The sequence below is a fragment of the Macrobrachium nipponense genome, chromosome 17 (assembly GCF_015104395.2).
Source record: "Macrobrachium nipponense isolate FS-2020 chromosome 17, ASM1510439v2, whole genome shotgun sequence".
NCBI classification, from domain to species: domain Eukaryota; kingdom Metazoa; phylum Arthropoda; class Malacostraca; order Decapoda; family Palaemonidae; genus Macrobrachium; species Macrobrachium nipponense.
The window spans coordinates 28,569,675-28,597,460 of NC_087210.1; the positions used below are offsets into that span (position 1 = coordinate 28,569,675).

The following is a 27,786-nucleotide window of genomic DNA, read 5'->3' on the forward strand; positions in this document are numbered from 1 at the left end:
TCCGCCTGCACAATCAAATCGCCGAAAATAGCGCTGGCCTTGTGGGAGATTGCCGTCTCCGTTATCGTATCGCCTGCGATTTCTTTGTCTTTTATCCAGACAAGAAGCAGCCGTTCCATCTCGTCGTGCACGTGGGTCCTTTTGCTGGACAAAATAGTGATGCCCTTGGAAGGTGTAGCTGCTTTGATGACATCCTTCTGTTTAAGGATGGTGCCTATTGTCGACGGATTTTGGCCGTATTCCTTGGAGATCACACTCAATCCAAAGAGAGCATTCACTTCTTTCCGTGAATTTCAACTTTCTTGGGACCCATGGCTACGTTATCTTGTAGGTAATTTACGTATAAGTACAATAAAGTTTTCGCACAACACGATAAAGTACGTATACTGCAACGAAATCACTAACGAATTTACATTACTAAATGAAATCGTTAGACCGAACGAATACCCCATTCGTACGATAACGATGCTGGTACCGAGTGGCCGAGGCACGCCACCACGTACATAGATGCATGATGGGAGGGATGCTGACCAAAAGGAGAGAAGGATCTCATGGTGGTGACTAGCATTTGGAACCAATGGGAAAGCAGGAAGATGGTGGCGAGTCTACTAAGTTGGCGGCGGGCGAGTTTCAAAATTGTTATCGGTGGTTCGGGCGAATCTCGGACTTTACAGAAACCTTTCGTATCTTGAAAACTTTTCGTATGTAGAGCCGTTAAATTTTCCGTATTGGCTTTCGTATCTCGAGTTTTTCGTAAGTTGAGCCTTTCGTATCTCGAGGTACCACTGTACTCTTTTTAGGCAGAAAAATAAACTTAAAACCACCTGGCAACATCCAAGATCTAAACATTGGCATCTCCTAGACTATATTATAGTAAGATCTCGTGATCGAAAGGATGTATTACTTACAAGACCAGTGACAGGATCTGAAGACTGCTGGACTGACCACCGCCTGGTATACTCTTGTATTAGGATGAAGATATTGACTAAAAAGAGAAACGCACATGCACTAAAGCGACTGAAGTTTAACGTTGATTCAGTTAAGAACTACTCGAATAAGCTTGAACTTCAGCGGTGTCTCGCTAATAAACTAGAACAGGAATATCCACCCAATATTGTTGATCACTGGAGTAAATTTAAGGGTTCCGTAATCAGCGCATGTAAAGAATCAGTTGGTCTGAAGAAATACGAACATCAGGATTGGTTTGATCAGAATGATGCAGCTATTCAAGATCTTATTCAAAAGGCCAGAAAATATCTGAACATCTGAATGACGCAAAGTTTGAAACAAAGAAGAAAATACACTGCACGGCAAAAGCTCAGACACAAAATGCCACAAGGGAAATGAAAAATAAGTGGTTGACAGACAAAGCAAATGAGCTCCAATCCTTCTTTGACAGAAATGACATGAGAAGCCTTTTCAGTGGAATGAAAACTATATTTGAGCCAAGTTCCCAAGGGCTATCACCCTTACGTAGTCAAGACGGCACTCGACTCCTTAAAAACAATAATGAAATCCTGTGTCGTTGGAAAGAACATTTTGAAGAACTACTTAATAGAGACCCTGTGATAGACGAGGATGTACTACAACAACTCCCTCGTCTCCCACTGGATATGACACTTACAGTGGTACCAACTCTAGAGGAAGTGGAGTTGGCTATCTTGTCTATGAAGAACAACAAAGCTGCGGGACCCGACAACATTCCTGTTGAAATATATAAATACGGAGGACCAACCTTACAGCGTAAACTTCACCAACTAATTGAAAAAATCTGGATGCATGAGGAAATTCCAAATGACCTCATAGATGGAATTATCAACACACTGTATAAAAAAAAGGGGACCGATCAGTTTGTGGAAATTACAGAGGAATTACCCTCCTGTCAGTAGCTGGAAAGGTCTTAGCAAGAATTCTTACAACAAGACTAACACCTCTAGCTGAGAAGATCCTACCCGAGTCTCAGTGTGGTTTCAGACCTGCTCGTGGTACAACTGACATGGTTTTCTAGGCGAGGCAGTTGCAAGAAAAATGTCGAGAACAACAAAAACCCCTTTACATGGGATTCATTGACCTGACTAAAGCTTTTGACAGTGTCAAGCGTGAGCTGCTCTGGGAGATACTATCTGTATATGGATGCCCACCAAAATTCATAAAGATCCTGAGGCTACTACATGATAATATGTCGGTGACTGTAATGGCTAATGGTAGCCTTACTGAACCTTTCAAAGTTAAATCAGGCATAAAACAGGGTGTGTCGCTGCTCCTACCTTGTTTTCCATATTTATAACTGTTGTTTTGCACCTCATTCAAGATGAATTACCTCCAGGTGTATCCATCAATGGATACACAGATGGAGGAATATTCAATCTCAACCGGCTTAAGGCAAGAACTAAAGTCAATGTTTCTGCTATTGTTGAGCTTCAGTATGCAGACGACAACGCTGTCTGTGCTCAAACTGAAAATGATCTGCAAATTATACTGAATGCATTTGCAAATGCTTACTCTCGTCTTGGACTTTCCATCAACATCAGAAAAACCCAAGTATTATATCAGCCACCCCAAACTGAAGCCATAAGAGTTGCACCTACTATAGAAATTAATGCAGAAGCTCTAGAAACTGTAGACCGCTTCCCATACCTGGACAGTCATCTGTCTTCAAATGCCAATATCGTCTAAGATGTACTAACTCAGCTTTTGGAAAACTACGCAAGAAAATTTTTGAGGATCATGACTTGCGTGTTAACACCAAAATAAAGGTATATCAGGCAATAGTCCTACCTACCCTTCTTTATGGTTCCGAAACCTGGACAACTTACTGACGCCATGTTAAAGCCCTTGAGAAATTCCATCAGCGGTCCTTGCGAAACATCTTGAGAATAACTTGGGAAGACCGCCGCACTAATGTAAGTGTTCTTGAAGAGGCCAACTGCCTCAGTATTGAGGCCATTATAATAAAAAGCCAGTTGAGATGGGCAGGGCATGTTATCAGAATGGCAGACAGCCGCCTTCCTAAGCAGCTCTTTTACTCAGAGCTAAGTGACGGGACTCGAAATGTTGGCAAACCAAGGAAGAGATTCAAACACAGCTTAAAAGACAACTTAAAACCATGTAACATTAACTATAAAACATGGGAGACCGATGCAATGGAGTGATCTGCTTGGAGAGTTAAAGTGAAAGATGGAATTAAAAATTATGAAGAGAACAGAAAGCAGCATCTGGAGAACCGTAGAGCTGCAAGACAAGCTCGTCAGGTCCATCCACAGCCTCCACTCCCACCTAACAACACATGCCCCAATTGTGACAGAGTATGTGGCTCGAGAATTGGTCTCATTAGCCAAATAAGAACCCATCAACAACCACATCCCAGAGTATTCATACTTGAATCAAGTGATATATAAATATATTATATTATATATATATAATAATATCTATTATTTAAGTATCTAATATCATATATATATATAAGATAGATTATATATAGATATAATATATATTATACATATACATATATTTAAAAATAGAATAGATTATATATGTATGTATATATATTATATACTAGATATTATATTAATAAATAATAGAATAGATAGATATATACATACTATATGGTTGTTGGTATACTATAAAATTTAATATATCTATATTATATATACATATATATATATATAGTATATAATATTATATATATATATATAACATAGTAAGTAAATATATCTACATATATATATATATATATATATCTATATATATATATAATATATATATATATATAGCCACAATTATATATATATATATATATATATACTATATAAATCAATATATATATACTCTCTATATATAAATATATATATATATTAAATATATATATATATATATATATCCATAATATAATATATATATATCCTACCATAAATATATAAGATATATACCATCATATATATATATCTATATACATAAATATATATAATATATATATATTGATAAATATATATAGTATATATATATATATATATATAATTATATATATATAATCTATATCAATATATAGATATATCATATATATATATATATAGTATATTACTATTATATATATAGTATATCTAATCTATATATATATACTTCCTATCAATATATATATATATATATATATATATATATATCTATATATATATATATATATATATATATATATCAGAAATTATTTCTAGGGTTACGACGCATGTTCCAGGGTTGCGACGCATGTTCCAGAGTTACGACGCCTACAAACGCTGATCTGGCAGATGAAATATGACACCAAAAATGCAAAATAATCAATATCTAAAGGTTTTTTTGATGAATAATGCAATAAGAATGCAGTTTAAATAGTTTTGAATGCACCTTAAGCATTAAAAGTAAGGTTTTCTAGGATTTTTGACAATGTTCCGGCTTACGATGATTTTCGCCTTGCGACGCGTCTCAAGAACAGATCCCTTGTCGTAACCCAGGGACTATCTATCTATCTCTCTATCTATATATATATATATATATATATATATATATATATATATATATATATATATAGATCTATATATATATATATACAGTGGTCCCCCCGTAATCGCGGGGGATGCGTACCAGACCCCCCCCGAATAGTTAGAATCCGAAAATGTTTGGAACCCCCCTCTAAAAATGCTCATAAACTATCCTGGACATGCAAACACCAAAGTATCCCTTTTTGCAAAAGACCACCTTCATCAAATCTAAACATAAACATATCCTATTATGGTTCATATTAATCTTTGAAATATTATTAATACTATTTTAAAGTAAATCTTACATCTTATGTATACATAAATACATACTATGTAGGTACTGAATGACTTAGTTACGTATGTGAAAATAATTCAGTCCCCCCATAAGTATTCAGTCATGCACGTTTTCTTTCATACTGTTACTATTTGAGACATCCATTTTCTTTTTACAAGGGAACAATGGAATGTGAAATCACAAATACCAAATGTCTACTTAAAGTATTATCCTACATCAATTTACCATTGAATTGGTATTATTAATATCATTTTAAAGTAATCTTAAACATTTTACCATTAGAAATATATAACAGCCAATAGCAGAGAGAGAGAAGAGAGAGAGAGAGAGAATGTTATTGTTACTGTTTAATCTCATTAAACGTAATATTATTTGTAAACTAGCACTGTATATTATTATTTTACCATAAAATGTAGTAATGTCCTTAAAGATATACTTATACATACACTTCCAGCCCAAACAGAGGGCGAGAGTTACCACTAAGCGCATGCTAGTATTTCGTGTGGAGAGAGAGAGAGAGAGAGAGAGAGAGAGAGAGAGAGAGAGAGAGAGAAGAGAGAGGGTTGTCCTTATTTAAAAGAGTGAAATGGATAGATTATTGTACTTCTTTAAAATACTATCACATGTGAATTTTTGAGATTAGTTATTATTATTATTATTATTATTATTATGCGAAAATATTAACCCTCTCACGCCGACTGGACGTATTTTACGTCGACATTTTTTGTCTCCCGTGTGCCAACTGGATGTATTTTACGTCGACTTACAAAAATTTTTTTTAAATTCGCGGAAAAATACTTATAGGCCTAGGCCTACCAGCCTAAAACTTTTGAATCATGCGCCTTGGGGGATGCTGGGAGTTCACGGATCAAGGTGTTGTTTTGTTTACTATCGTTACGCAGGCGCGCAAGCGTGAATTTCTTTCTTGCCGCACTAAAAGTATCTGTGACACATCTCGGAAATTATTTTGTCACTTTGACATAATTTTTGTACCATTGTAAATTAGCCGTTACATGAAGTATTATATATGAAAATGTGAGCATTTTTATGTAGAATACAACAATAAAATACTCATGATTGTAGCTTTTATCAGTGAGATATTTTCATATAAATAACGATAATTGCCAAAATTTCAATTTCAACCTTCGGTCAACTTTGACTACCGAAATGGTCGTAAAACGCAATTGTAAGCTAAAACTCTTATATTTTAGTAATATTCAATCATTTACCTTAATTTTGCAACTAATTGGAAGTTCTTCTAGCACAATATTTCGATTTATGATGAATTTATGAAAAAACTTTCTCCTTACGTCCCGGGCGGTAACTCTTCCGAAAAAAATCATACATGCGATTATGTGGTAATGTTTGCACCATTTTAAAATTAGCCGTTATATAAAGTTTTATATATGGAAATGTGCGCAATTTCATGCACAATACAACTAAAAACAACCCATGGTTGTAGCTTTTATCAGTTTTTGAGATAGTTTTCATATAAATAACGATAATTGCCAAAATTTCAACCTTCGGTCAACTTTGACTCTACCGAAATGTTTGAAAAAACGCAATTGTAAGCTAAAAGCTTATAGTAATATTCAAGCACTTACCTTCATTTGCAACAAATTGAAAGTCCTCTAGCACAATATTTCGATTTATGGTGAATTTATGAAAAAAATAACATTTCTTTACGTTCCGCAAGCGGTAACTCTTCCGAAAAAATCATACGTGCGATTGTGGTAATGTTTGCACCATTTTAAATTAGCCGTTACATAAAGTTTTATATATTAAAATGTGCGCAATTTCATGTAGAATACAACAAAGAAAAATAATTGAAGGTTGTAGCTTTCTCATTTTTGAAATAGTTGCATATAAATCACGATAAACATAAAAAAAAACCACGTTTCGGTCAACTTTGACTCTACGAAATGGTCAAAAAACGCAATTGTAAGCTAAAACTCTTACAGTCTAGTAATATTTCGGTCATTATCTTCATCTTGAAACAAATCGAAGTCCCTAGCAAAATATTTAGATTTATGGTGAATTTAAAAAAAAAAAAACAAAAAAAAATCTTTTTTTCCTTCCCTCCGCGTCCGGATTCTCCGCCACAAATCTCCGAAATGCGTACGTACCATTCTCGGAATATTTGCTCAGTTTTCATATTAGGCATTTCATAGAGTTTTATATATGAAAATGTGCACAATTTCATGTAGAATAAAACAAAAAATATTTGAAGGTTGTAGACTTTTTCGTTATTTCCAAAATAATTGCATATAAAAAATATAATATATAAAAAAATTCGACATTCGGTCAACTTTAACTCGTCAGATATGGTAGAAAACTGCAATTGTAAGCTAATACTCTTACAGTATAGTAATATTCAATCATTTGTCTTCATTTTGAAAGAAATTGGAAGTCTCTAGGACAATATTTGATTTATGGTGAATTTTTGAAAAAAAAATATTTGTTTACGTCCGCGCGTTACGAATTCATGCATTATTTTGAATAATAATATTTTCTCTGTGTTGCTTTTATCGTTTTACAATGTGTTATATACCAAAATGATCACAATTTAGTGTACATTGCAACAACAAAAAATAACTTGTTACCTTTATCGTTTTGCGCACAGCGTGATTTGAATACAATTATATATGAAAATTTTGTTTTTTTTGGCGCTATCATATAGTTGGCCCATTATTTATATATGATAATGATGATTTTTTTCATTTCTGACTGGTTGCATACTAAACAAACTTCAGCCAATGATAAAAAAAGGAGCCAAAAATGAACTCTTAATCTTGAAAAACTAAGCGCGCTGTGATTTTTTGAAAAAAATATTTTTTCTCTTGCTTCCGCGCTCACTCTGAAACACCTACCGGCACACGGGAGACAATTTTTTTTTTACCTCTTCGGCGTAAGAGGGTTAATAAACATACCCTGTACCATAGAAATTATCTCATATATATCAGCAAAAGAGAAAGAGAGAGAGAATCTCAATGGTCAGTAGATGGCAACACTGGATTTGACAGTTGGAACCCAGCCAACAAGCTGGCTTACCGTACAAGACACGGTTTAACCACAATTCTTTTTATTTATAAACTAAAATCTTGCTAATTCACTTTAGTATTTAATGAATTTATATTATTGCTGTTTACATTAATATTGATATTTGAAAATTAGTAAATCATCCAAAAAACATACATCGCTTTAAGAGAGAGAGAGAGAGAGAGAGAGAGAGAGAGAAAGAGAGAGAGAGAGATTATCGTAGTATTTGTAAAATACTTTCACATATGATTTTTGTAATTACAGTTATTATTATTATTATTATTATTATTTGAAAATATTAATAAACATATTACGCATATATGTACCATAAAAATCTCTCATCTCAGTAAAAGAGAGAGAGAGAGAGAGAGAGAGAGAGAGAGAGAGAGAGAGAGAGAGAGAGAGAGAGAGAGAGAAGAGAGAGAGAGAGAGGTCGAAATTTCATGCCCACTTGAATGACAGCAACAAATCAGCTCCTTCCCCCTCCGGTCACTTAACTTGATACGTATATCTGAGTTTTTTTTAGAAAGAATCTGACTGGGATTTCCTTCATTCTTCCATAATTTTTTAAATTTATAAGCTAAAATCTTACCAATTCACTATGGTATTTTCTTTAATGAATTGATATTATTGCTGTATAAATTAATATTAATACAGTGGTACCTCGAGATACGAAATTAATCCGTTCCGAGACGGCCTTCGTATTATGAGTTTTTCGTATCTTGGAACACATTTTACATGTAAAATGGCTAATCCGTTCCAAGCCCTCCAAAAACACCCCAGTAAATTATATTTCCAGACCTAAAACACATGTTCTAGGGTTACGACGGAAGAAAAATGTCTCCAAAAAGGCAAAATACTGTACATACTTGAGTAATATTCAACTGCATGTAATGTTCAACCCCATTTTTACTGCATATATTAGGACTTTAGCATATGTCCCTTAGCAATAAGCCTAGCCTATGTTAGCGGTTGCTACTGTAGCCTAGTCTATAATTCTGACATCTAAACCTAAGAGCTTAAAGCTTAGAATATGTCAATAAAATGTATAAATAATCAGTATGTACTCATTTCAAATAATTATTAATTAATCATTAACTATAATACACAAACAAAGAAAAAACAAACCTTCCAATCGATTGTTTACATTCTTACGAGTATCGAACGAGCGCCAAGCAATCATTTTTCCTAGCACACAGTAAGCCAAAAATTGTCATTAATATCTCTCTTCAACTAATGAAACCACCAAACAGTATAATAACCATTCATTTCTATTCTTTATTCTATCTTTACCTAATGGAGATACCGAGTTACTGACAGCTGTAATGAAACATACGTAATACGTAACGTAATAATAAAACAAAAGAAGAATTCTAAAAATTACCTATTTGTTGGCAGACTGATTTATTTTTTTTTTTTTTTTTTTTTTTTTTATATTTTCTGATATCTAATTCACAATTTTTTAATTAAATGTATTGCATGTACTCATTTCAAATAGTTATTAAGTAACCATTAACTATAATAAACAAACAAAAAAAAAAAGCTTCCAAACGTCTGTTTACATCCAGCACTTACTAGTATCGAACGATAGCCAAGCAATCACTTTTACACAGTAAGCCATAAATTTTCATTATCTCTCTTCAACTACTGAAAACTACCAAACAGTATGATAACCATTCATTTCTATTCTTTATATCTTTTACTAATTGTTTTTATTAAATGTATTGCATGAATAAGTTTTTCAATTTACAGCAACCTTTTACCAATAGAATACTTAAAGCACAAGGGGTAGATGCTGCAGGACCTTATGGGGTGACTAGCATCAGGAACCAATGGGAGAGCGGGAGGATGGTGGCGAGTTTACTCAGTGGCGGCGCGGGAGTTTTAAAATTGTTCTCGGTGGTCCGGGCGAATCTCGGGACTTTACAGCAACAACCTTTCGTATCTTGAAAACTTTTCATATGTAGAGCAGTAAAAATTTTCGCATTGGCTTTCGTAACTTGGATTTTTCGTAAGTTGAGCCTTTCGTATCTCGAGGTACTACTGTATTTGAAAATAGTAAATCATTTATTTATCATACAAAAAAACATACATCTTTGTAGTAGAGAGAAGAGAGAGAGAGAGAGAGAGAGAGAGAGACGAGAGAGAGAGAGAGAGAGAGAGAGAGAGAGAGGAGAATTATTACTTTTATTATGTGATATTTAAACTTATTAAACTTACTAATACAGTATTAATCAAAATTAATATTTGAAAATTATTAAATCCTTTTTGTATCATAAAAATGTATTTAGTCATGAAAATAAAACATCAAAAATACACTAATTAGTGATTATTTTCGTCGGAAAATTCCATGAATGGGCGAGTCCGTCCGCGAATAATTTCTAGATAGGTTCCAAAGAAAAATCCGCGAATGTGTGACTCCGCGAATCCGGAGAACGCGAATACGGGGGGAACACTATGTATGTATGTATGTATGTATATATATATATAATATATATATATATATATATATATATATATATATATATATATATATATATATATATATATACAGGCGGCCCTCGGTTAGCAGCAGGGGTTCCATTCCTGGCCACCGATGCCAAGCGATTTTCGACGCTGAGCGATTTTAAAGCCTACGGCTGCCGCACACCTTTTTTACAAAACTCTAGACAAGTCAAAAGGCGCCATATTCCCAACAACGGCGCAATAAGTAAAATTATATTTATGCAGTATAGTACTATAGAATTTACTGTACAGTACATGTAGGTGTCTAGAGTATGTAAAAGATATAATAAAGTTTATACAGTGTACAAAGGTAGCTGTAGTGTTCAGGTTACGATCATTAGTCTTACGATAGTTCGATTTTATGAGAGATCAAATTACAATGGCCTAACTTTATCCATCTTCTAGTTACATAAGTTCAATAACAGCAAAAGAGAATGATGAAAGTTAATGGTTTTTAACGTTATACTCGTTGCGTGAACGTGTACAGCCATGAACAACCGAACGAGAAACGACCTTTTATTTATTTATTTTTTTTTTTTTCTAAGTACAACCGAACTGGATAACATCTTTTTGTCTTGTATTTCGATCATCGTACTACAATGCAACATTACCGTATTTGTTATAAATGGCGGTATGTATAGAATAGAACTGAGATATCTTAATGTAATAACTTTATTTGCTATAGATCAGAGATAATATAGATTAAAGATCAATCGGGAAATATACCGTTAAATTTAAACCTAGTTATAACTGAAGCTGAGAAAACTGTTCAAGCTGCTAATGACTATTATCGTACATCGGCAACAAGGATAAAACTGCAGTAAATGTCTGCCATCACACACAACTGTAGATAAAATTGGGATAAAATCATTTTAATCAAAACTACTGTGCTTGAAAGAACACATTTTACTGTTGGTTTCACGCCGATATAAGATAAATAACGTAAAGTTCGTATTACGATGATATAAAGGATTACGTATTGCGAACGGAATCACGTAATTTTTTATGCAATAAACATGCCGCCAACGTAATCTGTTAACGAAAAAAATAGTAGTTCACATTCACAACGAGACATATTCAATAAATAATTCCACCTAAAAACACGCTGTATATGGAAAAATAACTTTGTCTCATATAAGTCAAGTATATAGTTATTCGTTTATGCTAACTAGAAGCAAGAGCATTCGCTCAGAATTGCGTTATGGTGAAACAGACTCGTATTCATCAGCTGATTTCAAACCACAACATTGGCCGCTCCGCGGAATACGGGCTTAAGTTTGCCATAGTATTTTAAAATACAATAATATGAGAATACATACAATATTCTTGGATACAGTGAAATAATGTATAACTTTTTAAAGGATTTATGGAAAAGATGCAAAATTAATAAAATAACACAATGCATTTTTCGGAACTGGCGGACAAGAACGAACATGAAAAACCATCCCCTGACAACGTGGAGCGTAGTTACAAAGGCTGCCTTAATTTGTATCTTATTTCTGTACAAAAATGAAAATACCTTTACGCAATATATTTTCATACACATTTTAAACATAAAAGAATGAACATTTGAAAAATCGACACATCGATCGCTAAATTTGCACTTCTTCTTCTTTTTACGATATTTTCGGAAGAGCGGCAGACGGCGGCATACAAGAACGAACTTGAAAAAAACATCGTAGTCGATAACTTGAAGGGGAGTTTCAAAAGCTGCCTTTTTATCATATTTCTGCACAGAAATAAAAATACCCTATTCGTAATACATTTTCATACACATTTTAAACATAAAAGCATAAACATTTATAAAATCGACACATCGATCGCTAATTTGCACTTTTTTTAAATCGATATTTTCGGAGAAGAGCAGCAGACGGCGGCATACAAGAACGAACTGAAAAAACATCGTAGTCGATACTTGAAGGGGAGTTTCAAAAGCTGCCTTTTTATCATATTTCTGCACAGAAACAAAAAATACCCTATTCGTAATACATTTTCATACACATTTTAAACATAAAAGCATAAACATTTATAAAATCTACACAGCGATCGCTATTTGCATTTTTTTAAATCGATATTTTCGGAAGAGCGGCAGGCGGCGGCATACAAGAAAGAACATGAAAAAACATCGTATTTGATAACGTGAAGGGCAGTTTCAAAAGCTGCCTTTTTATCATATTTCTGTACAGAAATAAAAATGCCTTTCACGTAATACATTTTCATACACATTTTAAACAAAAGCATGAACATTTATGAATCGACACATCCATAGCTAAATTTGCACTTATGTAACTCGATATTTTCGGCATAGAACAGCGTCAGAGGCATATATTTTACCCTAATACCTACATAATAACTCTCCATAAAATTTGTTAATATAATTTGCATAACCTTTGTGGTCTGAACAGCATTTCTACATATGTATGAACTCGTTAGACAACGGCGCTGTTAACTGAAAATTTTTTTTTTTTTTTTTTTTTTTTTTTTTTTTTTTTTTTTGGCCTAAAGTGCCGTAAAAGATACCTTTAAAATGCCTTATTTTTTTAATGATTATTTTTGACGACCGCCGTAAAACCGATTCGCCGTTGAGTGATTGCGCCGTTAACCGCGGGCCGCCTGAATATATATAATATATATATATATTATATATAATTCTATATATATATATATATATATATATATATATATATATATATATATAATATCTATATATATATAGATATATATATATATATACATATATGCCCCCACTGAAGAGAGTGGAGAAGAGAAGGATGCATTTTATGAAAAGCTAACTGGAATCATACAGAGGGTTAGAAGACATGATATGTTGTTGCTGATGGGGGATTTTAACACTACAGTAGGAACACTTGGAAAATTTGGAATTGGTGTTAGAAATGATACTGGGAGAAGACTCTTAGAGCTAAGTGGTGCATCTGGGTTATCTATAACAAACACATATTTCAACCATAAATTAGAGCACAAAACTACGTGGGTGTCACCAAATGGATTGGTACAAAATTTGATAGATTATGTTACTGTAAATCAGAAATGGAAGAAGTCTATAATAGACACCAAAACTTTTAGGGGCTGCCGTGTTCCTTCTGACCACAAACTCGTAAACTCCAAGATTATAATAAAATTAAAGGCCAATCAAGAAAAAAGAAGAACTATAAAGTTTCGACGTAGATAAGTTAAGAAATGAAAGAGTTAAACAACAGTATGAGGTGAAGGTAGGAGGCAAATTTGCGGCATTAACTGGTATGGAAAATATGGATATGGATTCTGAGGAATCCTGGGCAATATTAAGTTCAGATACTAAGGACATAGCAACAGAGGTGTTAGGTTATAAGAGAAGTAACAGCAAACCTTGGTTCAGTGATGAAGCAAAAGTTTTAAGTGAAGAGCAACAAAGGTTGAGAGTTCAAATGGACGATGAACAGGACCTAGAGAAGAAACAACACCTAAAAAGACAAAGAAATAGAAAGCTGAGAGAACTAAGTGATAGGATGAAGCATGACCAAAACATGTTTTGGAAAGAAAGAGCTACTGAAGTTGAAGTAGCTATGGAAATTGGTGAGAGCAGGGCTATGTTTGCAGCTGTGAGATTCTTGAGGAATGCAAGCCAGAAAAAGGATGACGATTGGGTGCACATGAAGGATATGACAATCAGAGGACAGGAACTCAAGCAAGTTGAGAAGTTTGTATATTTGGGAAGTGGTAACAGCAGACAGGAGGCAAATTGAAGATATACAAAGAAGAAAACTAGGAGCAGCAAGAGCTTTTGAGGTTCTGAGAAAAAACGTTTGGTCAAGGCATGAAATCAGCTTGAAAACTAAGATGAGAATATTCAATGCAGTAGTACTACCAGTCCTGATGTATGGTTCGTCCACCTGGGCACAGACCAGAACAGAGGAGAGAAGGTTGGGTGCTTTTGAGATGAAGCTGCTGAGAAGGATACTTGGCATTAAATGGGATGATTATGTTAGAAATGAAGACATCAGGATAAGATTGAGGCAAAGGCCAGTCAGTACCAGGCTGAAATGGTTTGGACATGTTAAGAGGATGGATGGGAACAGAGACCCCAGGAGAGCACTGAGAGCAGTACAAATAGGAAGAAGATCGCTAGGTAGACCAAGAACGAGGTGGATAGACATAATTGTCAGGGATCTTGAGGATGAAATCCATAACCTAGAGGAAGCAAGGGAAATGGCTCGGGATAGAGACAGATGGAGAGGAATTGTATCAGCCTTATGCCACTGGCCAGTGGCGGGAAGATAAAGTAAGTAAAGTAAGTAAATATGTGACTTCACATTAATTTCCATCAATATATAAAGCAGAATAAATACTAGTATAACCTTTTTCTTTCAGGGTTAAATGGACTCTAGGGTAAGTTGAAAAAATGTGGGATGCAGCATCTTGCCAATTATGTGTCATGCGGTACCGAAGGGGTTAAACAGTATATTAACCATCCATTATAAAGATAAAGAAAAATTAAAGTTTACAAAGTTCTAAGCAGCAAAGAGCCTAATTCAAATTAACTTGTTAAAATTATTACAGTACAAAACAGCATTTTAACCATCCATTATATCCTGATACACTTAAGTCTCTCATTATATATTACCTTTAGGACAGTAAAGAAGGAAAGACTTAAAGCAATAGCAAATAGTATTGTACTATAATATTCACCATGTAACATAACACCAATCAATTTTTTTTTCTAACTGTGAATTTCAGCCCAGCAAGGGGACAACTTTTTTATATCAGCAAATAACAATCAAACTTCATCACACAAAATAGTTACCTTCCACTTAGCAAAGAGATCTGAGAGGAACCCATTGACAGCTTTTTCAAAATACAGGTCTCCATAGATATCAAACTCCCACATTTCAGAGCTCATCTGAACAAAAAGATACACCATACTAGTTGATGATCGATATACAACCTGTAATAAAGAATAAATGTTACAACAAAATTCATAAAAAGAAAGTTTTGACTGGTCTGAAAATAAATTCATAATCCATAATAACTTTATTATTCTAATATTTTGCAGCAAGACCTAAGTTTATGACCATGCTGACTGTGGAAAATCTAACACATCAATCTTTCCTTGCAGGATCTTCAATTCTTTGGCCTTCTGGTATTTCAACAGCACTAAGAGCTTTATGCTTTTGGGTCATGACTAAATTCACACTTCTACTGATGTCCCTCACTAAATAAAAAAAATTAAAAAATGAGAACCAGGAAAACCACTGGTCACTATACAAAAACAAGAACCAGGAAAACCACTAGTCACTATACAAAAAGAATCACATTGGGTTAACCCTTAAACGCCGAGCCGGCATTTCTGAAAGTGTCTCCCGTATGCCAGCGGCGTTTGCGAGTGAGCGCCGAAGTGGAATTTTTTTTTTTTTTTTTTAAATCACAGCACGCTTAATTTTCAAGATTAAGAGTTCCTTTTTGGCTCATTTTTTGTCATTGCCTGAAGTTTAGTATGCAACCATCAGAAATGAAAAAAAAATGTAATTATCATATATAAATAGTATTGGAATATATGAAAGCGCGAAAAAAAATTTCACATATAATTGTATACAAATCGCGCTGTGAGCAAAACGGTTAAAGCTAATGAGTTAATTATTTTTTTGTTGTATTGTACACTAAATTGCAATGATTTTGGCATATAACAAATTGTAAAGTGATCAAAGCAACACAGAGAAAATATTATCACAATATGATGCATGAATTCGTACTGCGCGGATGTAAAAAAAAGCGGTTTTTAAAAATTCACCATAAATCAAAATATTGTGCTAGAGACTTTCCGTTTGTTGCAAAATGAAGGTAATTGATTGAATATTACTAGACTGTAAGTGTTGTAGCTTACAATTGCATTTTTTGACCATTTCGGTCGAGTTACATTTGACCGAAGGTCGAATTTTTTCTATTTATCGTTATTTATATGAAAATATTTCAAAACTGATAAAAGCTACAACCATGGGTTGTTTTTAGATGTTTTCTACATAAAATTGCGCACATTTTCATATATAAAACTTTATGTAACGGCTAATTTAAATTGGTGCAAACATTACGACAATCAGACAAAAAATTTATGATTTTTACGGAAGAGTTACTGCGCGGACGTAAGGAAAAAGTTTTTTTCATAAATTCACCATAAATTGAAATATTGTGCTAGACTTCCAATTTGTGCAAAAAGGTAAATGATTCAATATTACTAGAATGTAATAGTTTTGGCTTACAATTGCAGTTGGGCAGAGAGCAATGAAACATATGTCTATTCTAAGCGGCGGCTGAAAGCAAATTGGAATGTTTACATCCGGTCAGTCGGGGCTCACAACTACCCTGACTACTGGACAGGCAGTTAACTACCAAACCGCAGTGTTTGAAAAAAGTTACAATGGATGTGTCCAGGCTTCACGTTAAGTCATTTTTAGAAGGGGTGTTAACTGTTCACAGATTTTAGCTATTCGTTGGGGGGGGTGCTGGTATGAATCACAGGGGGCCAACTGCACTACTAACCAGTTTGAGATGAAGTGAATGACTCAAAAGTCTTGCTATGAGTTCCGGGACAAACTCGAGAGTTACTGAACCGCATCTCCTCAAGTGCCATAGTCTGGCTGGAGACCTAAGCCTCCACAGACAAGAAGACAAAGTAGGACCCCTCCTTCCAAGGTGATTACCTGTGGGTTGTATTGCCTGTCTAGGACCCTGGCACTGTTCCCATGCAAGAACATGCCGGGGGTGAGGTTGTGCTTGAGCATTGGACCTGCACTCTCTTGTAAGTTGGGCAATGGTCCAAAGACCAGGGACCTTACCAGTGTCACAGCCCTTGTGAGCCCGTGCGGTGGCAGAACCTTACTGCTCAGGCAAGATTCCCTAGGCAGAGATTGGTGATAAGGGGGTTACCAGAACCCCCTGTACCTCTGGCGACACAGGTGTCCAGAAGAACTGCGAACCTGAAAATTCTGTGGCACGGGATTCTGTGAAACCCGTATAGCAGCAGCAGCCGATACACAGAGATCCGAGGACTACTGTGCACTCATGGAAGGTTCTTCACTGGCCTAGGAAGATGACTTCCCTGAACCGGTGTCAGAGGCATGGGTGTCCATGGAGACCCATGCCTCTGTTGCTCTCATGGCACAGGGTTTTGAAGAGCCCCAAACCATGCTTCCCACACCTGTAGAGAGGGAGAAGCAACTGAGAGATCCTTTGCCCCTTCCAAGGCTTGAAGATTGTTCCATGAGTTGGCAGATGTTCTACCAGCGACCGAGGAAGTGGAACGATACCACAGTACATTGACATTATCAAATGATGATTGTAAAAAGTTTCCAAAGGATGGGAAATCTCGCAAAGTGCTGGAGAAAAGGGCCTAAACTCTGTCACCTGACATAGGTGATGAGCTTGATTCCCATTACGTTCCAAAGACCCGGGACACACATGGCTAACAGCTTCCTGAGTGTGCAGCCGCCCACTCGTATACTTGCATCGTCAACCTGTAGAGCTGGAGGGAAATCTGCTGCCCGCTTTTTTGTTGACAGAAGTTACTAATCAGTGAAAGGGGTACTGACGCTCATCTGTACCACACAGCAGCTTACCAAGATTTTGAGTCTCTGGAAAAGCCAATAAACCTGTCCTGAGTTTCAAAAATTGGTGTGGAGATGCTTGCCAAGCTGGTTCCACTCACCTGCAGGATGCAAGTCTTCCAGATGTACACCTCTTCCCTCAGTCAATTATCTGCAAACATGGGCATGACGGGAGGGGAGTGTGCAGAGGCACTCCAACGAAGCTCCTGTAATTTCCTCCTGAAGGAATGGAAAAGGACAGAGTCCCTGATAGGAGACAAAGAATCCTTGTATTCTCTGCTGATGGGAACTATGAAAAACCATTCCTGAGGACCCAGTTATTCCAAAGTGACAGGTGAACGAGGATGGTTGTTACAGTTGAGCTGAATTCTTCACTGAAACTGTTGATATGCAACTGAGACAGAAACACTGGCATGACAGGTCACTAAGTATTCTACTTTAGTTGGGGTCGAGCTTCTCATACTTGAACTAGACTACCAAGTCCAACAAGTGGAGAAGTTGTCTTCTGTTCCCCTAAGGTCAGCCAAGTAGAGAAGTCACCTCTAGTTCCCCAAAGAAGACTGATATGTACTGGAAAATATGTATACTCAAAGGTACTGACAATACCATCTTTAGCAATGTCTGTACCTTGTAATATGCCTCAGTCTTTTTCGAGGCTGAAGCCACCTTGAGAGAAGACGGAGGAGGAGACGACCTCGGCATCTCTGATTGCTCAAACCCTAATACGGAAGCACTTGGTCAGAAGCCTGGCCGAGTAAATGAAGAAGTACTGGTAGGAGGTGAAGAACCTTGGACACTTTCATACCTCATACTGTGCCTGAACCAGACTGGGGAGGAAACTCTCCAGTACTGATTTGGGAACTTGAGGTTTGGCAAAGCCGAGAACCCCAAGATCATTGAAGCTCCTGAATCACGTCGAAGACAATCCACAGGAGCCTCCTCTACCTGAATGTCCAAAGAAGACTGGGCAGAGGCAAGCACATCACCAGTCTCAGAAGAAGATTTCCAAGAACTGCTTCTGAGTACTCAAATCTTGGAGACTCATGTAATCAGGCTCCTGAATCTCAATACCTTGGCAAGGTTTGTGACGGCCCCTTAATCCAGAGACTTGGGTGAGCCAACGAAAGATCCACTCCTTCCCTGGGCGAGCACCCAAAGTAAAAGGCAAGGAGGCAGCAGACGAAGACAATGATACAACTTCTCTTCCTTCACTTCCTCTTCCTAAAGATCTTTAAGATGGTGGGGAACAGCTGATCTTCCCTACAAGCCTAAAGGCTGTTGTCTGGTGGCCAGGTATCATAGTGGTAGCCTCCAGATTTGCTGCTCCTTGCTGCAAGAGGAAGATCCCTTCCACAAGATCTAGACAAACCAGGTCCAGGTCAACCTGCAGGTGTGTCTGCAGGTGTGTAGAAGCGCTTCTGCTGTCACAGAGGAAAAAAAAGCTTCTCTGAATGGTTTGATCGGAGTAAATCCTCCTGCCCAAAGATCAGGAAATTTACTAGATCGAGTACCTTTTCAGAAAAGATGGAACATGGCAACTCTATCAAAGTCTTTGGTTTCTAATTTGGCTACCAAAAAGATTTGAAGCATGACAGAAAAGGCCATGGTTCCTTCCTTGAGATCACGGTGCTCATGAATCAGCGCAATGACCTATACAAAGGTTCTCTGCATCTTGGGGATGTCCACATCCTGGAGAAGAGACCCTGAGTCATTCCAGGGGGCAGTCCTCCCGATCTACTCTTCCTTAAGAAGGAGAACCTTGGCTGACCTCTGAGATCCCTCCTCGACTACTTGAGTGTACACCCAAGTCAGTCCAAGAACTGAATCTGCGGTGTGGGCCTTCATAGTAGAACTTCAAAAAGAAGCAGTCTCGTCAAGGGTCCATTGTTTCCGGCTCCCCCTCCAGGTGAAAAACCACAGGTGGTTGAGGGAACAGGTGAGGGGGATTAAGCACTTCTACCTGTCCTGCTAGACGAACCAGCAGGAGAGGCAGGCCAGGCGGTCACCAACCGGGGGGGTGGTGATGGCAGCACGGGTCTGGAAGAGTGCTTATGCCTTGGGGAAGCGCTATCCCAAGGAGAGCGGAGAAGTTCAGCTGAGGTGAGCCAAGCTGATCACACAAATGCGATTAGAGCTGACAGGAGTAGAGCACTTGGAAGCTGGCTGGTGTGAACGTGCAGTCCTCACACCACGCCAGTCTTTTTCGCAGCCGAAACCTCCCAAGAAGACTGGACATGGAACCTCCTCTCTGCCTCTCCAGGTGCTCGGACCCTCAGGACTGAAACACTGGGCTGGGAAACTTGCCAAGCACTAAAAGCAGTGCTGGCAGGAAGCACTGAGACACCTGCATGTCTCAGCACTCTCTCTCAACCTGTGCCTGAACTGGACTAGTGAGTGGTCACTCCAGTACCGGTTCAGGTGCCTGAGACACCGTAGAATCTCAAGCACTCCGCAAGACTTGGCTTGGCCGAGCACCCGATGCTCCCGAATCTTTTGCAGGACAATCAACGGGAACCGTCTCCTTCCAAGAATCCAAAGAAACTTGGGAAGAGATGGGCACAGTACCAGTCTTAGAAGCAGAGTTCTTCGAGCTGGTAATGGAAACGCGGACTGGGGACCGTGCACCCAAGGCTCCCAAAACATAAGAACCCCAGTGGGATATGCAAATTGGTTCCTAGAGCCCGAAGGCTGGGAAGAGCCAAGATCCCACTGCTTCCCCTACGGAGGGAGTTAACCCCTAAGAAGTCCTAAGTTATTAGGAGGAGGGAGAAGCAGTTTTCTTCTTCCTCAGCGGTGAGCCTCAGAAGAACAACTTAAGGAGACAGCAGACGACAAAGTCAAAGATGAAGATGATGATGATTGATACCTTCCAAATCCTCTTCCTTGATTCTTCTTCGACATCATCTTCATGATGGCAGTCAGGTCTCCCATCCAGGAGAGAGAGCAGCAGGAACCACAGAAGCAGCTGGGGCAGCAGGAATAGCAGGAGCAGCCTGGGTGGAAGGAACACCAGCAACAGGAGCAACTAGGGCAGCTGGGGCAGGAGGCACAGCAAGTGCCGCCTGGGTGATAGCAGCAACAGGAGCAACCAATACAGCTGGGGCACTAGGCATAGCAGCAGCAGCCCGGGCAACAGGAACAGCGGGGCCAGCAGGAACTGAACTCTAGGAGCGGGAACAGGAGCAACCAGGACAGCTGGGAGCAGGAAGCACAGGAGTGGCTCGGAGCCCAATGCTTGGCCTGAGCCAATCAGCTTCCAAGTCTCAGAGTTCTGAAGAAAACCGAGTACAGGTAGTCCCTGGTTATCGGCAGGGGTTTCGTTCTAGGCAGGGTGCTGATAAGCAAAAACCACCTTTAACTGAAACTTGTGGATTTATGGTGCTTGCGCCTCCAAGTTTCGGTTAATGGCGTCTCTGAAAGGTATGTTATGGCGTCTCTGTAAGGTATGTTATGGCACCAAAAATCACCGATTTTATGGCACAAGACAAGGGCCGTAAAACCGGATAGCTATTAACCGAGCCCGCCAATAACTGGGGACTGCCTGTACTACATGGCTGGGCTAGCGAGTCAGATTTCCGAAGAAGCCCGAGCACCCGGTCCAAGCCAAGCGCCCGGCTTAAGTCTTGAAGTTCAGAAGAACCCAAAGCACTTATTCCAACCAAGTGCCAGACTCAAGCCTAGCAGCTTCTGAGTCTCAGATTTTCAAAGACATCCTAGCATGTACTTGGAACAAGCTACCAAGTCATGAATAGGATGATCACCTGTTGCTCCCTCTACCTGAGTGTCTGAAGAAACATGGGCAGAGGTAGATACTAGTCCAGAAAATATTTCCGGGAACTAGCACATGACACGGATTACCTCTTCAACTTGTCATATCAGAGGAGACCCATGCACCTGGTGCTCCCATGTTGCAGGGTCTCTGAGAGACCCACAACACGATTCCTGAGTCCGAAGACTAGAGAAAGCACCAGGAACAAAAAGGCAAAGACAATGATAACAAATTGATTCTCTTCTTTGATTCTAATACAAAACCATCTCTGTCCCAGAACTCCTAAACCATCTCCGAAGGAATGTGATGGAGGAACACGAACACACACAAACTCTCTCTCTCAGTCTCTAAGTGAACCAAAAATTCCGAAGAACCCAAACAACTGCTGTTTCATGCCTGTAGACATGTAAAAAAAAGAGCAATCGGCACCATACAGGGCAATACTGCAAGTAATGCCAGCGAGAGAACCCATATTCCCAGGCATTCAAGCTCTATAACATCTGAAAAAACTAAAACATTACAATATCAAAGAAAATTTCAGCATAACTTTCCCTCACCAGATGAAGGAATAAAATTCACCCTGAGAGAATGCATGCCAATGAGCTAAGCACATAAGCAAGGTGAGAAAACTAGTTTTGAGCCCATTGCCTTAGCAACAATAAAACCAGTTTGACACATCATTGGCTAATGAAAGTCGCAAGGTTTACAAATATCAATACAGTAATAACCCGTACTTGCGCGAGGTTAGGTTCCAGACCCCCACGCATAAAGGGAATTTTTACTTAAGTTTGGCACGGTCTCTAAAAATGCTAATAAATGCATACTTCTATAGTTTGACAAATGATCTATTTTTAGAAGTCTTCTCAACCACTTTTGAACCAACAGTGCTTTTTATTTGGACTAATGCAACCCTTAGTTATGTCGCTAACTACGAGAGAGAGAGAGAGAGAGAGAGAGAGAGAGAGAGAGAGAGAGAGAGAGAGAGAGAGAGAGAGAGAGAGAGAAAATTATGTAAAAATCATTGATCACTAATCTGGCAACAATCTCCCTCCTGTCACATTACTTGACCTTTTTGACAGCTATGGACTTCGAGCTTTTGGTAGAGTTAAAAAAGAAAGATGTGGGAAAGAATTTTTTATATGCATAAGTTTGTCATTACAGTTATATTATTACTATTATAAATTATTTGAAAATAGTAATAAACATATAGTAGATATACCATAAAAATTCTCTCAACTCTTCTCTATCTATCTAGATAGAGAAGAGTTGTTCTTACTTAAAAGTGTAATTTAAAGATTATTTACTTTAAAATACTATCACATACAAATTTTGTAATTAGTACAGTTATATTATTTTTATTATTATTATTTGAAAATATTAATAAACATAGTACATAATGTACCATAAAAATTCTCTCACCTCAGTAAAAGAGAGAGAGAGAGAATTATTATTTTTATTATCTTATGTTAATCAATTTACACATAAAAGCTTGAAAACTTATGACATAAAAAATTAAACAAACACTTTTGCAGGGTTTTTACAGGATTGAAAAATGTTGTGTTTGTGTTTGCATGTCTGTGAAATACTCGCGCATAATAATTAGTTAGGTTCCAATGAAACGTTCATGCTATTGTGAATTTGCGCAACTTGAATCACGTAAGATTGAGTTATTACTGTATGAAAAACTATATTAGAATACTGAATGCATAAACTCAAGAATTGTATTTGCATATACAGTGTTCCCCCCGTATTCGCGGGGGATGTGTACCAGACACCCCCGTGAATAGTTAAAACCCGCGAATAGTTAGAACCACCACTAAAAATGCTTATAACTGCCTATCTTGAAATTTCAGATACCAAATGTATACCTTTAATAACATCCTACTTCAAATATACCTAAAATTACTAACCTATTACTGTATTAATCTTTCAGGTTATATTATTAATATAATTTCAAAGTCATCTTAAACATTTTACCATTAAAAATATATACCTACAGCCAATAACAGAGAGAGAGAGAGAGAGAGAGAGAGAGAGAGAGAGAGAGATGAGAGAGAGAGAGAAGAGAGAGAGAGAGAGCAGTGAATGGCAACATCAAATATCTTAACCATCAAGAGTGAAAATTATGAATTATTTCTGAGACAGAGAGAATAATAATGGGAGAGAGAGAGAGAGAGAGGAGAGAGAGGAGAGAGAGAGAGAAGAGGAAGAGAGAGAGAATAATATGAGAGAGAGAGAGAGAGAGAGAGAGAGAGAGAATAACTCCTAAACTCAGACTCCTTCCCCTCCACCAATACTCTGCCAATACTATATCAAACTGTCATTTACTCCCCCGCCCACTTTCCTCCAAGTGGATAAAAAGACTGGGTATCACTATTTTTACTTAATCTTATTAATATTTGAAAATTAGTTATAAGGTAAATCATTTATTTATACTACATAACAAATAAACATACGTAAGTAGAGAGAGAGAGAGAGAGAGATGGAGAGATCGAGAGAGAGAGAAGAGATGAAGAGAGATGAGGAGAGAGAGAGAGAGAGGAGAGAGAGATGTTATTGTTACTGTTTAATCTCATTAAACTTAATATTATTTGTAAAACTAGTACTGTATATTATTATTTTACCACTAAGACATACTATCTCGTGTGGCAAAAGAAAAGAGAGAGAGAGAGAGGGGGGGGGAGGGTTATCCTTATTTAAAAGACTGAAATGAATAGATTATTGTACTTCTATAAAATACTATCACATATGAATTTTGAAATTAGTTATATTATTATTATTATTATGCAAAAATATTAATAAACATACACATGTGCCATAGAAATTCTCATTTCAGTGGAGTTCAGAGAGAAAGATGAGGGTAAAATGCATTTTCTTTCATTCTTACATAATTTTTTATTTATAAACTAAAATCTTGCTAATTCACTTTAGTATTTTCTTTAATGAATTGATATTATAGCTGTTTACATTAATATTGATATTTGAAAAATCAGTAAATCATTTATCATCCAAAAAAACTTACATCTCCTGTGAAGAGAGAGAGAGAGATGAGAGAGAGGAGAGAGAGAGAGGGAGAGAGAGAGAAGAAGAGAGAGAGAGAGAGAGAGAGAAGAGAGAGAGAGAGAGAGCGAGAGAGAGAGAGAGAGAGAGAGAGAGAGAGAGAGAGAGAGAGAGAGAGATTTTCGTAGTATTTGTAAAATACATTCACATATGATTTTGGTAATCACAGCTATTACTATTATTATTATTATTATTACTATCATTATTATTAATATTACTATTATCATATGAAAATATTAATAAACATATTATACATAGTGTACCATAAAAATCTCTCATCTCAGTAGAGAGAGAGAGAGAGAGAGAGAGAGAGAGAGAGAGAGAGAGAGAGAGAGAGAGAGAGAGAGAGAGAGAGAGAGAAGACTGGGATTTCCTTCATTCTTACATAATTTTTAAAATTCATAAACTAAAATCTTACTAATTCAATATAGTATTTTCTTTCTTGAATGCTTGCTCTTTACATTAATATTAATATTAGAAAATTAGTAAATCATTTATCACACAAAAAGCATACATCCCTGTAAGGGAGAGAGAGAGAATTATTAGTTATTATGTGATATCATTTAATCTTATTAAACTTACTAATGCAGTATTGATCAATATTAATATTTTAAAATTAGTAAATCATTTTTGTATCATAAAAATGTATTTAGGCATGAAAATAACACCAAAATACACTAATTAGTGATTATTTACCGCCGGAAAATCCCGCGAATAGGCGAATTCACCACAAATAATGGTTAGATATGGTCCAGATAAAAATCTGTGAATCAGTGAGTCCGCGAATCCGGAGAACGCGAATACAGGGGTCCACTGTATTACAATACATCATAATTATTTATCACCAATACCAACAATACAAAGAAAATGTAAACAAAGTTAAATGGCAGGCAGAGAGGAGAAGTGAACCTCCATCAATGATGACCAAAACCAAATTGAGTGCATTCCGACTGGATGGGCAGGATTCTCACCCATAGTCGACAGTTAACTATGTATTTCATCACCTTGTTAAAAGTTAAACATAAGTGTTCCAGCTCTCTCTGAAAGTAATTCCCAATATGAAGGACTAATGGTTTGTATGTTGTGTAGAACAATTCCATTATTAACAAGGAGCAGAAAGACCAAGCCATCTGTCTTTGCCAGATTCCTTACCCATACAAATTATTTGGGTTAGCATAGGCTGTTAAGTAAAAGTAGGAACTACGGTTCATTGCAGCTTGGGGTAATACTACCATATTTCTGCATTACAAACAGAGAATAAAACTTGGCCTTGCACCACAAGTGAGAGAGGTTGAAAAAATAAAAGCATTTAAAAGAAATATAACTTGAATATAACAACCCACACAGTATTCAATAGTTAAAACTTCCCAAAGGTACAACCATTACGGCTTGTCTCTTGATTGCCTTGAGTTGTCTAATACTGTATCGTCAATCACTTTGCTCTTGGATACTGGATCATCTAAAATTGGAATGTGCATTTCAATTGGGTTGTCATTATTTCCAAGAATGTTATCTGGCACTCTACCATTTGCATACAGGTCACTAAAAATAATGTCTAAATTTAATATCAGATGGGGCTTCTATGACAGTTTAGTTATCAGTAACTTCTTTCCAATCAATTATGTACCATTCAATTTCTTTTAAAGTAACCCTTTTCATCTATTTCCTTGTAAAACACTTGTTTTTTATGGTGGGCAAGCACTAACACCATGATACAACATTTCTACAGTATACCTAAACGTGTAAAAGTAAACTTGGGACACGGAAGATTTTTGTTTAAAATTTCAAAATGAACTGTTAGTCAAGAAACAAAGAAATCATCCTGTCCTAGTCAATGTTACTGTACATCACTGGTTTTCTCAGTTTTAAGGTTATAATATATTAATTCTCTGAGCACAGAAACAGCTGGGTTTATTTCACAACTATAAAAAAACTATGCAGATCTGTTTCAGTTTCAAATACCGTAAGGGATGAGAGGTTTTTTGGCATAACCATTTTAAAGGTCTAATAAGAAAGATTTCAGAAGAAAATTCCAGCCCATACAACTTTTCCATGTGGAATAATGATATGGGTTAGGTTCCCAGAAGCTTCTTTGGACCACAAAATTTAATGGTTGAGAAAGTCCACGGCTTTTTTTAAAATCTTGGAAAGTACTCTAATTGATAATTAAAATTAAAGTTTGTGACAAGGGCAACAACAACACTACCCTTAAAACAAAGAATACATAGAATTAACAAATACTGGGAGGTGCTAATTAAATTGCCATTAATGAATGCTGAAAACTAGTCACTGAAAACACATTACATCACTTTGTTGCCATATAGAGTGACAATACTACATATATAGCTTTAATACTCACTTTAGTATCATCAGTAACAACACCGCAGGCAACTTTTTCCCCAAGTGCCCACATCTCATAAACCTGGCATCTGACTATTCCACCACAGAACTCAATCTTCTTATTGATATAAACCACAGAATTTACCTGAAAAAGTAAAGTATATTTGACAATGGCGTGTTCCAAAATACTTTAAATTCAAACATTAAACAACCCATAAAACATGAAGCTATTATATACCTTCAAGGCAGCATTAATCTTATTCAACTGGATTTATACATACAAACAAAAATCATAAAATAAAAAATATTAAATATTTTATTTTTTATAGTGTAGTCACTTTTATAGTGTACGTAGTCACTGTCTCGTCCTCAAGGATTACCCTTTCCATGGTCTATCCAGAGCTCCATGGTGACCAGACTAATGTCAAAGAATTCTCTTAACTGATCTAGTGGCCAGGTATTGTATCATAATGATAAACATTATAACACGTGATAGAGTATAAATTAACTCAGGATAAGAGGGCACTTTCTATTATCCTCAGCGAACACTAAGACAGGCAGTCCTCGGTTATCAGCGGTCTCAGTTTATGGCGATCCAGTTTTAAGGGGCTCGTCTAGCGCCATAAAATCAGCAATTTATGGCGCCATAAGGACCGAGTATCTGTTATCGGC

The 27,786-nt window shown here is 36.8% G+C and overlaps 1 protein-coding gene across 1 annotated transcript in view; it reads right to left on the reverse strand.

Moving 5' to 3' along the window:
* The window catches only part of LOC135196150 (GATOR complex protein Iml1-like), a gene marked incomplete in the record, with an annotated part of 480,334 nt that overhangs the window by 366,935 nt on the left and 85,613 nt on the right, over window positions 1–27,786 (reverse strand). The window contains 2 exon segments of the mRNA XM_064222704.1: window positions 15,152–15,292; window positions 27,134–27,259. Coding sequence (XP_064078774.1) covers window positions 15,152–15,292; window positions 27,134–27,259 — 267 coding nt within the window.